The sequence below is a fragment of the Pollachius pollachius genome, assembly GCF_949987615.1.
Source record: "Pollachius pollachius genome assembly, chromosome: 20".
In the NCBI taxonomy this organism is placed as follows: domain Eukaryota; kingdom Metazoa; phylum Chordata; class Actinopteri; order Gadiformes; family Gadidae; genus Pollachius; species Pollachius pollachius.
Genome location: NC_136953.1, coordinates 10,943,714 through 10,955,745, shown reverse-complemented (window position 1 = coordinate 10,955,745; position 12,032 = coordinate 10,943,714). Strand labels below are relative to the sequence as shown.

Below are 12,032 nucleotides of genomic sequence, written 5' to 3'. Positions count from 1 at the left end.
AGGACATACGTTGTGGACTAGCACCGACATCAGTCCGTCAGCCAGTGTAGGAACGCCACCCTTTCCCCCACCCCTCCAGTCAAGGAAGCAGCTGGATTTGGGTGGGGTTTGTGTTAAAGACCAATAGGGAATCATCCTTCTTCTATGAGCTGGATTTCTGTTTACGGTGGTGGAGACGTCGTGAAAAAACTGGTCAACTGCTGTCCTCACAAACGAAAGTTTTTTAAATGGTTTGTGACTTTAAGTCAGAAAATGTCACTGCACACAATATGTCAGAGTGAGATAACACTAATGGTACATGTATCATTACACAGGAATTAATATGTAACACAGCGCTACTATAACCTCACTATATGGAACTACATTGCCATAAGTTAAGCAATATTCTCACACACACATTACATTCAAATGGCTACATTCAAATGTAAACTATAATATATATATATAACCATAAATATATATAACCATTTCTCTTTAAAATGCCACACACAATGCTGGCCACCCACCCAGAGCACAGCAGTGTGAGAATCCACCTTAAATAGCTCCTCCATTGTTCCACCGAGCTGGGAATAACTACATTATACCCATGTTTTGGGTTTGTTTCTGTTGGATGTACACACGGGCCCCCTGGCTTAATGTACTTCCTGTTAGACGGCCACACTACGCCGGCGGCCCGCTGTGCATCCTGTTGTTGAAAATAAATAATCTATAGGGCATGTAAGTGCTTGAATGCCACCTGTAGGAAAGGGGATGTGGGAGAGAGGAAGCAGCTCTTTGACGTGTGCGGGAGAGGTTCATAGCAGAACTGAGGTCGCCTTTGTAAGTGTACCGGGTGTGTTTGCTCATAATTTAACCATTTGCATACATCAAAGAACGGGAGGGCGTCCTATTGGATTGAAAACCCATTGGGTGTGAAGAGATACCATATCACGTTTTAGGTCTCGCCACGAGATGTCGTTGGCACTATTCCCTGTGCTTTCACGACAACAAAAAAGAAACGTGCTCAGTTTCAGGGCACCCAGAGGCTTTCGCCAATCTGATATTCACCCGCTTCGAGGGGAGTCGTGATCTATTGCTTTCATCACGCACACATACGGGAGACTCCCCAACCAAACGTCGCCCGTGACCTTAGTAAATATAGCCCAGGCTCCGCTCAGGCACCTGTCGCCCGTCACTCGGGACAGCTGTCCATTACGCCCAAAGACATGGACAGATCCCCCCCCCCCCCCACCTACCGGTATTAGAGCATGATTTACAATCACGTGAACGAAAAAGCGTGCGCATTGCATTGTTGAACCCCCCGACCCCCCGTTCCCTGCCCCTATTAACACAGTTGTTAACTTCACCGTTGTCAAGTAAACGGTGACAAGGACCCACACCGCAGATGACGTTATGAGTCGTCAGATCCCGCTGCCCCACGACGCTACGATACAGAGGACGCTTTGTGCCTACGGATGTCCGCTGATTGGTGAATCACGTGACCCAACAATCCAAGCCCTTATACTGCGTGCGTGTGTGTGTGTGAGTCAGTGTGTGCGCGCGTCTGGGTACATGCGTGTAACGTCCGGGTACAGTAGCTCCTAAAGGGCATGGTGTCAATGGTGGGGAACCGTGCAATGACTCAGGTGTTTGGTTACTCACGTTTCAGGGGATTGCCTGCGTTATTTATTGTCATTTAAAAGTTAAATAGAAATGAAACCAAAGAAATCAATTTCTAATGTAATAGAAGCTAATCATGCGGTTTTAGATTTCCTAACTCAATTAACAATTGGTTCCCGCCCACCCCCACCAATAGAAACACATTATCGATCTATGTCTGTGTACATACTGCTTACAAGCTGAGTAGCTGTATTCAGTTACAGGTGAGAGCAGACCGCTCCTTAAAGCACACAACACTTCGAAAAATACCCTCAGGTAGAAACCAGATAACATAGCTGCCCTAGTAGAGTGTGTGTGTGTGTGTGTGTGTGTGTGTGTGTGTGTGTGTGTGTGTGTGTGTGTGTGTGTGTGTGTGTGTGTGTGTGTGTGTGTGTGTGTGTGTGTGTGTGTGCGCGCGCGCTAGAGATTAAGGCATGACTGGGCCCAGACTCATAGCGTCTCATCCCTGATTTCCTCCACCCGTCTTGTCTGGATAAAAGCGTGTGCTATCAAATCCCTGCCCTACATAAGGGGCGGAACAGAAGATCTCTGAAGGAAATACCATTCTGCTTTCCAATTCTGACCGCATAGCTCTCAAATCAAAACAAATGTCAGTTCAGTAAATTAAGATGTTTGGGAATGTGTTGCATCACCCTATGCTATGGAAAATGTCCAACAATGCTATTTTAGTTTCCTATTCGGCATGTTCATATGCAAAAGCCTACCGATTGATTGACGATGTGATCAGCCTTCTTTCATTTCATGTCTTATTCATTAAATAGTTTGATTTAATTATTTTTGTCCAGCTTGATCAGGTCAAATAAGGGTAAAGTGCCTTCCTGTAACAACCTCCCATTGTGGTACCATATGTCTCAATTATTCAGAATGTAAAATATAAAATAAATGTCAAGTTAAAATCTCATACAGGCAATGGGTTATTTAGTTACTGTAACCTATGTTCAAATCTAGTTTATCTATCTGATGCGACAATTGAGCTGCACTGGGCAGGTGTTCATTTCAGAGCCTGGTTATGGACCTATATTTGGAAGCCTTCCCTGCTGCTCCACCGCGATAACTTAACTCCTTGTGACAACAGAAGGCGTAGTCAGACATGGAGCCGTAGCAAGAGGGTGGTTGCATATCTTTGTAGACCGACTGTGATAAGGCTTTGTTGCTGACACATTAAAAAATGGTTAGGATTATTTACAAAAGGAAGACATTTCTAGTTCCAGATTTAAAAAAACGGATGTAGAATCGGACGGAAAGCGAAATAAAACTTGACGAAAAGTACCTTTTGACCTCTTGTTAAAAATCCTGACAGATGGCGTCAGAGCATCTTGTCTTATGGCGACATCCAGTGGCTGTTTCGGGAATTGACTAATAAGGGGACCATCACGGAGTCATTTCTGTTGCGGAACGGTGAAGAACAAATCTAAGGTAGATGTCCATTTGTCTCTTTTCTTGGTCTACTCTGCATATCAAACCCCACAAAATGCGCCCCAACTCACACGAATCAAGGAGAAGCTACTCACCGGGTATTCCATGTTTTATTTTTATTCTATCAAACTGAGAGCTATGTACACAGCGCCCCCTGCAGGCTCAGAGGGGCAGGTGGAGGGAGTAGTGGGAGCAGGCCCAGCGCCGCACCGGCTTGCTCACCCTGCCGATGACGGGCAGCTTGTGGGCGTAGGTTCGCGGCGGCAGGGAAGGGAGCGGAGGCGCCGGGGGCGGAGCTACGGCCGTGGCGGCGGCGGCGAGAGCGGAGGAGGAGGCGGGGACGGAGGTGGTCAGGGAGGGCGGCGCCGGGGCGGCCGGCGCGAACGCCGTGAGGAACGGCCGTCTTCCCTGGCAGCGGCGGCCCATCTGGCGCCCGCCGATGAGGAAGGTGAAGGTGGGCGTGCCGCCCCCGGCCGGCGGGGCGGTGAAGCGGGCCTTGGGGAAGACGTCGCGGGACGGGCCCGCCGCGCGCTGGCCGGGCCGGGACGAGGAGGCCCGGGAGCGCTGGGCCGAGGAGGAGGAGGAGGAGGAGGAGGAAGAGCGGGCCAGCGGCCTGAGGACACAGAGGGAGGAAACAGGAGGGGAAGAGGTCAGTTATGACCTGGGCAATGTTGCTAAATGAAAGATCTTTTACCAAAAGTAATTATATGTTGTTTTTGATGACCGAGCAGGTCGGGGCTGGTCTGAGCCAGGAATCGACCCAGCGGCACGTGGCATCAGAGGCCGAGGGCAGAGTGGAGGCGCCGTTTAAAGGGACTGGAGAGTTTCTGGTTTTTGAATGTCTTTACCGAATGAGATCTTAAGCTTTAGGACCAGACTTTAGAGGGCTTGTACATCAGAATGCATCATGGGATGTTTAGTTGGAGAAACTACGCCATGCTAAGAGGATTCAGCATGCCTTAAATCCTTAACTTTGTTTTGCCAAAACTCGTATGACCAATGCTTCAAAGGCAGTTACAAGCACAACAATATCTCCTGAGGCTGGGGGCAAAAAAAAAAGTAGACTACCTACATAAAAAAATTCTAAAACTCCTATGCTCCCAAAATGGCGGCGGCCTTGCAACGCGAGGTCACGATGTACGAGCCCTATAGCCCATACTTACAAACTACAAGTTAATAAGTAGGAATACAGTGGTTCTTAAAGGAGACGCATTATACCACCAGGCGGGAGTGGGATCGGCCTTACGAGCCGTTTCGAAAATCTTCCCCATTTGACATCACCAGCGGGGGTGTCCACCTAGATGTGCGCTGGATAGATCAGTCGACCACCCCACCCAGTGGACTGCAGTAAACGTTGCTCATCTATCGGTCCCACATCTAGGCGGACACGCCCGCTAGGGATGTCATATGGGGCAGATTTTTCGAAACGGCTCGTAAGGCCGATCCCACTCCCGCCTGGCGGTGGAACAGGTCCCCTTTAAGCTTCTGGAACCCGATGCCAGTGGTCGAGAGGGGCGCGTCCTCGTGACACACGAGCACCAGCGAGCGACAGTGAGCAATCCGAGGGGAGTCCCGTTGCCGTGCCTACCTGCTCAGGCCTGTGGCCGCCAGGCTGGGGGGGGCGGGCTCGCCGCCGCCGCCGCCGCCGCGGGGGCTCCCGTCGCGCCGCGGGCTGAGGCTCAGGTTGGCCGTGAGCTGGGGCATCTTGCGGGCCGTGTCCGGGTGGGCGGGGCCCGGGGGGCGGTCCTTGGCCGCCATGCCCAGCTGGGGTAGGGCGCGGGGCGGGGAGACGCCCCCCGGGCCTAGGCCGCCGCCGCCCCCGCCGCCGCCGCCCGGCCCGCGGCCCTCGGCGCCGGGCCCCGTGCTGAAGCGGACCGCCAGGCTGTCCCCGAAGAAGGAGTAGAGCTCGCCGTACATGGCGGGCAGCGGCACGGGGCTCCAGGCCTCCCAGGGGCAGCCGGCGCCGCCCGCCTGCAGGTGGCTGGCGATGCCCAGCGCCGCCTCCGACAGGGGCTCCGGCGGGGGGCTGAGGCCCGGGGAGCTGACCCGGTGGCCCGGCCCGGGGCCCGGGTCCTGCCGGCCGGCCCCGGTGCCCCGGGGCCCCTCGGCCGGCTGGGACAGGGAGAGGGCCTTCATCTTGAGGAGCCGCTCCACCGCCACCTGAGGGAGTCACAGTGAGTTGACTCCCTGCGTTCTATTCTATTACATCGCAATGTCGGTTTGGATGTGATTGGTCGTTCAGCCCTAGTACGACGACGGAGACTTCATATCGGAAGGTTGTGTACCATTTCAATACATTACTCCTAAAGTTCAGTTCATGAGTATCAGCGACAGAAGGAGGACACATTAGGTCCAGGGATAAAGGAGACACACTAATAAAGAGGAAGAGCTTCTAAGAGCTTCTGCATTACTAACAAGGAGGCATTGGATATGATCATTTGAAGTGGTTTGTTGCCGTGATCTCAGCCAAGGAGCCGATAGAGAGAAGTCCCCACTGACTATCTCAGAGCTCACCCGCTATGAACCGGGTTTTGCTCCAGGTGAGGCTGACAGCGTGAGTTGCCATGGTAACCGAACTGAGGTAGTCTGACGTTGGATTATGAAACCAAAAGTCATGGCTTCCGCTGAATTCAAACGTATCCTGTTGCACTGGAAATCTAGCTTCTTGGAATAGGGCCCATCTTGCCTTCCGGTGAATCTCACTAGCTCACCTAATATTTACCCACAGAAAAAACACTTGCCAACTTTTCGTCATATTCGCTTATTTTCTCTTACATATGTATTGTATTTTATTACTTCATTTTATTGTGTGATTTCTACAAGGTATTTTTTAACTTGCCTTTTGTTTGTTTTTTACTTTATTATTTTATTTTATGACGGTGTTTCAATGTGAAGCCCTTTGAGTCTGCCTCGTGTATAAAAAGTGCTGTATAAATAAAGTTGCCTTGCCTCGCCTTGCCTTTATTAGCAAAGTACCCCCAAAACAGTAACAACCATAACACCGCTGCCTTCCACCCATTCTCTATCGTGGGGGGTTATTTTCCCTGGTTGTGGTACTCACGAGGATGGCTCCGTAGACCTTGTGTCCGTCCGCCTTCACCTGGGCGTTGGACACAGAGTAGTCGTCGAGCACCGCCTGCAGGTTGGCCCAGTAGGCCGGCAGGTGGGGGTACAGCACCCTCTCCACCGCCTGGGGACACACACACACACACACACACACAGCGCAGGATCAGCCACCATCCCCCATGTTGGCTCCACCCGGATCCAAAATAGCGGACCGAGCTCCCCAAGGGAATCCAAACAGACCAGACCCTATAGGTCTTCTGCCTAAGGCTGAATAATTCATCATTTGAGGTTGAATGTTGGCCCGTGGAAAAGAAAATAATACAGTAGCCCTGTTGTGTTTATAATGTAGCACTTTAAGTGGTTTTGCTAATTGGGTTTATTTTATGTTCTCGCGTGGCTCTGGGAATTTCTGGTTTGTTGCTTCCTGGTTGAATGCACTTATTGTAAAAACGTCAGTAATGTACCATAAGGTAATGTGCAATAGCCTTAGTAGCACTAGCAGGAGTACATTTATAATTTATGTATGTTTAGTATGCGAGAACAGAGCAGTGTTCCTAATTGTGTGTGTGCATCATCTGCTGCCAAGCAGAATACACTGGGGACAAACTTCAAGACCCCTCAGCCCTATGTAATCTGTGGCAGGTTTCTTATTATGGTTCCCATGGTTACAGGGGCTACACTGTACGTGTATGGAGCGTTTCCAAGTTAGCCATCTTATTAAATATAGAAGCAATCGTGATAATACTTTTTATGAGCCGTCCATAATCACCAAGTTGAGCTCCACAGTTAAGAGGTTTAATATGTGCATGTAGTGTAAATATTAGAGGAGTAGATCGCAGTAGACGTTGGTCTGCCCTCTAGTGGTAGTGTGCAAATGGAACATCCCGTGTGTGTATGTGAAATTCAACACGATTAAAACTTAAACAATATAAAACAAGAAAAAGACATTGGTTACATTTTAAAGTAGTGTGAACATTACGAGAGGATTTAAGATTCAATTTTTGCAGAGAACGTTAAAATCGAATAAAAACTTAAGTCTTAATTAATCAATCAATCAAAAGGATTGGGGAAAAATAGAATAGATCGTAGAGACAATGAAATGGAGGGAAATGGAAGGGTTGGACGGTACCTTCCAGCCCAGGGCGTGGAGGCCCACCACCGCCCCGTAGTGAGAGCACAGGGGGCGGACCGGGTCCGACAGGACCTTCTGGAGGGACAGCAGGATCTGGTGGTACAGCCCGCTCACCAGGTCGCCATGGGACCTGGTCGGTTCAAATGAACGGAGACAATTAAGATTCCACCTCTACATGCTTCAAAAAAAGAGATTTCGATTCCGTTTCCCTCTCCACCCACTTCCCAGTCCCTCTTCATTATCTAGTCCATAAAAGGCCATACTGTACACAGGGGTGCCTTTAGGTTATTATTATTCGTCATACTGGAGGAAATAAGTAGATCGGGAAAGCTTAGCACCTGTCAACCAAAAAAATCCTAGGAGTTATACACAACTTTACGCAGAAGAAATGCTTTCTCAAAACATTCCCCCCACATTTTCCGGAAATCCTCCAAGAACAAAGCACTATCCACTAGCAACGCAATACCAACCATACACGCGAGACGAAAACACGACTTTTACCAGGTGTATGGAAAAAATTAATGACTATATTCTAAGGCAAACCTTGATTATTATTAGGCCTATATATCTAATGGTAGAAAGCATCTAAAAACGTCCCTGGACTCTTATCTAGGACTTGACACATCGTCAGGGAGTCCGGGGTCTGAGCGTGAGTTAGAGGCCAACACGTCACCAGAGGCTATGGGGTCAATGCGTGCTGACGTCAGCCCGGTGTTTTAGATTAGTGTTGCCAGCCACTCGCTTAAAGAGATTTATGACTGATCGGCCATGGGTGGCCGTGGGCGGACACCTCAAACAAGAAACAGCTTTGTATGTGAGGATAAAAAAGAGGCCGGGATCTGTTGACCGGCAGTGCTTTGCAAACTACTCGGCTTTGTTGTTGTCTTTGTGACGATAAAGTCTTTTTGTCATACTTGCTCCGGACCCCTCGATTTCTTTTGCTCTCTTAATTAGTTGAAGTGATAGAACTCGGTTATTTTCTACCACAGGTGCACCTGAACGCACCGCGGGTTTGGGGGGGCGGGGCCTCACCAGAAGATGTGGCTGAGCAGCAGGGCGGCGTAGTCGCGCAGGGTCCAGTGGTCGTTGAGGGGGTTGATGGAGGCGGCCAACGGCTCCAGGATGCAGTACATGACGCTGGACACCAGGCTGCGCACGTAGGAGCCCAGGTAGAGATAGGGGTTCTGGATGAGGCTCTTCACCATGTGCAGCAGCCTGTTGAGCTGCTCCAGGTCGTGGCTCACAGACTTCACCTGCAAGGGGACAGCGGGGGGTCAAAGGTTAGGGAGCCGCCACTGTAGACCATCATGTTATCAATGTAAATATTCTTAATATAATTCATGATATCTTCATGAATCAAATCATTGTTGATTGATTCTACAATAAATAAAGATCGTTGGGATGATAATTCGAACATCATTTCTATAATCGTAGAACTGCGGGATGAATACTTTAGGTGTGTTTCAGCGAGCAGAATTCGATAGCAAAAAAATAGGCTTACTTACACAAATGTGTAGAATTGCTTATTTCACTTATTTACTTATTTCAAAATTGTTATCCTGGTGATTAAATGTTGGCAGAAAGCTATTTTCACAGCGAAACATAGCGGCCATGCGTATAGCCTGAGCTCATGTGCACTTTATTTGTATGAATGTGAATGTGTGAAGTAAATAATTCAAAGACTGAAAACATACCCCGCTGATGACGTAAACAAAATACGGCAGCAAGGCCGCCATCTTGGAGTTAGACTGGAGGTCAAGCAAAGCCACCTGAAACAGATTAACATTCAGAGGATTACCCATGTGTTATATATTAGCCGTATTTTACAGTACAGGCACTCACACAAATAAAAAACAGTGCCGAATGGTGCGTGTGAATGGTTCCGACGTGCACGGTGGCGATGTGCATGTGCACGGTGCCGACATGCGCGTGCACGGTGCTGACGTGCACGTGCACAGCCAGGATGTGCCATCAGATAGGTTCTAGTGAGGTGAGGGTTCAGATGCAGGGATTCCAGTTGAAACTGGGTCATCCCATGACTGCGTGTCACAGCATCCCCACAAACAGCATGTAAGGGCACCTTTAGACCCTAATGGCATTAATGTCAACGCAAACACAGGTTTTTGGTCTGAAATTTGCTGCCATCCAACCGTTTGGGTTTCATATTGTTGCTTCTGTTTTACATGACCAAATATGAATTGGATATTATTAAGTCCCTTGTGTACCTTTTTTCCTTTATATAATTCCTAAATTTAGTCTAATAGCCATTCATGAGCTAATGCCACCCACAGTATCAGCATGTTTGTTTGTGATTCTTTTATGCAGAACAATGTTTTGCCATTAGTATTTTTCCACATTATTGTCATTTTTCTAAATACAATAATGGCAGACAACGGAGGTGGGTGCAGTCTTTCCACCAATTTTTATGGGGGGGGCTCAAAGCTACCTTCATGAGGTGCGGGTCCTCTCCCAGGATGGCGCGTGTGATCTGCTGGTAGTATTTCAGAAGGTCGTCAGAGAGGGTCTGCACAGCGCTGGGAACTGTGGTGATGAACAGAGGAACACGTGGATTCATTCATGATATATTTAAAAACATTTGGACGGGTCGTCAATTGAAACAAGTGACGTGTTAAAGCTGTTGTAGGCCAGATTCAAGGGCTGTGATGAGAGAGCTGAAACTAGCAACGTCTGGAAACTATACAGCCCAAATAAACGTCCAATGCCTCTCTGCACCCCCCCTCCCTCCCTCCATATGTTTCTCTGAGAATTGTTGCAATTCCCGCATCTTTGACTGACAGGTGAGTTTGATTCCCTGAACCAATCGGGGAAGAGATCAATTAAGAGCTTTGTTTGCATGGGAAAATTTAATTGCATTAAGACATGTGACGTAAAAGTGCATTATGACAAACAAGTGCATGTTAAAAGCAGTGTGAAGTGGCCAGTCTGATCTCAGATGTGGTACACGGTTCACTAAGCGGTTAAAAAGGTTTTAATAACCAAAATAAAAAAAATAATTTCATAACGCAGAAATTAATCTGAACGGCGGTGGCCTGTCTCTGTGTCCCACGGGGAGGTGGTCGCAACGGTTAGTCCTTTAACCAATGGTCTGGCTCCTGTGAACGCTGCCCAGAGACTCCTGCTCCGGTCCGATGGTTTGGCTGCTTATGCGGGTGATCTCGTTCAGGGGGTGGAGATGGATGTGGCTCAGGGAACCACACCAGGCGGTAAGGCGGAATGCGATGACAGACTCAAAAAGAGACGTCTGAAATGTCTGCAGGACGGATCGGTGGGCCTGGAGTTTTACAAAGTATCCGGAAGATTTGACTCGCTGATAGTGGACGATGGCTATGCCCTTTCTAACAAATTCCACTGAAAGCAAAGCACTTGCATCTCACCGACAGCACCTTTAACCTGTGTCATGATCTGGTATATTACCTGTTCCTTGAGGCTCCAGGTTGCCTTTACCATCCAGGTAGGAAACATTTACTATCGGGAAGAGAAACCAAGATAAGCCACTGACAGCAGATTGACAGTGTTAAGAAGACTTGAGCGGTTACCAGCGGGACTTACCTCGGACCATCGTTTCAGCACAGCCTTTGGGGATGTTGGTAGCTAGTGCCAACTCTACCAGGTTAATGTCCCGGTCCTCTACGAAGAACAGCTCCCCTTCCTTGATTGAACGGAAGGGCAAGACGTCCTGGGCGCCATAGCCACAGATGGCCTGGTGACACAAGCACGAACAATGAATAGCATGACCAACGGCAATTATACTCCAATACCTATATCCACATGCAAAGATGTGGATTTGTGGCATCAAACACCCTGCAGTGAACTATTTAAACGTAATAACCTCCATAGTTAGTTCCTTTGATGGAGCAATAGGCTGACTGATGCTAAACATGCTGGATCTTAAAAGCATCCCCCTACTACGGTGACCCTTTACCTCCACATTGCTCCACCGCAGGGCTCTGTTGAAGTCCTCGACCGTCAGCTTCCTCCTCTTGGCGTGTCTCATGAATTGAGAGCTACTCTGAATTGATGAAATATAAAGGAGAAGGTGTCACTTCTACACGTACACGTTGAAACAGGACACATAGTGCAGATGGTCCATCGAGCCTTTCTCACCTGGGTCGCTTCCCTGAGTCGGTAGCACACATCCTCCGCCAGCAGGGCTGCCACATCGTCGCTGAGCTCAACGCCAGCACTCTCGGCCACGAGTTTGACGGACTCCCGAGGCACCTCCGCGAAACGGCGTTCCTCCCTGTCCGCCATGCTAACGGACACTTTACCGGTCGATGCTTTTCGAGGGAATAACGAATCAACTCCAGATGTTTCAGCCCGCCTTACCTAGTGAAATCAGACACGGCGCGCTCTGGACTGCGGACCCAAAGTTCGGAGAATAGCAGTCAAGTGTTACACAAGACGAGGGATTGCAGTATGCATTAAGGTTTGGAAAAAGGCATGAATGCATTGAGCACAAATTCCAAACACTCAGATCCAAGCCTGTCAAGGCTGTGCAAATGCCCAAGGTGTACCGTCACTGGAGAAACTGCAATACATTTTGAGTACTTGGACGTTTAGTTCCTCCGAAATGATCGAACACACATTAAATTGCTTGTCCCCGTTGCTGCAAACTTGGGTTCTGGTTCACTATGTTGTCCTCATCCATTGTTGACGTGCGGCGGGGAAGGAACTTTCGCAGACTTGACCCCACGAACGGCCCGGAAGTAGTTATGCGCTGAAGTATGGAATATACAAC

At 48.9% G+C, this 12,032-nt stretch overlaps 1 protein-coding gene across 1 annotated transcript; it reads right to left on the bottom strand.

The window, feature by feature from the left end:
- Positions 1-3,185: 3,185 nt before the first annotated feature.
- taf6l (TAF6-like RNA polymerase II, p300/CBP-associated factor (PCAF)-associated factor) lies at positions 3,186-11,961 on the bottom strand. The gene is made up of 11 exons (XM_079757793.1): positions 11,399-11,961; positions 11,217-11,303; positions 10,844-10,994; positions 10,709-10,759; positions 9,720-9,814; positions 8,968-9,042; positions 8,306-8,526; positions 7,271-7,403; positions 6,137-6,265; positions 4,664-5,235; positions 3,186-3,688 (listed from the first exon to the last, which is right to left on the bottom strand). The coding sequence occupies exons 1-11, from the start codon at positions 11,543-11,545 to the stop codon at positions 3,238-3,240; spliced, it is 2,112 nt and encodes a 703-aa protein (XP_079613919.1). The 5' UTR covers positions 11,546-11,961; the 3' UTR covers positions 3,186-3,237.
- Positions 11,962-12,032: the final 71 nt, after the last annotated feature.

Excerpts from the sequence above, each read along its gene's own strand:
- taf6l (XM_079757793.1), bottom strand. The coding sequence starts at position 11,545 with ATGGCGGACAGGGAGGAACGCCGTTTCGCGGAGGTGCCTCGGGAGTCC. Across the intron at positions 9,043-9,719 it reads AGGACCCGCACCTCATGAAG|GTGGCTTTGCTTGACCTCCA; the intron begins GTAGCTTTGAGC and ends AATCTGTTTCAG. Across the intron at positions 7,404-8,305 it reads CTGCTCAGCCACATCTTCTG|GTCCCATGGCGACCTGGTGA; the intron begins GTGAGGCCCCGC and ends TGAACCGACCAG.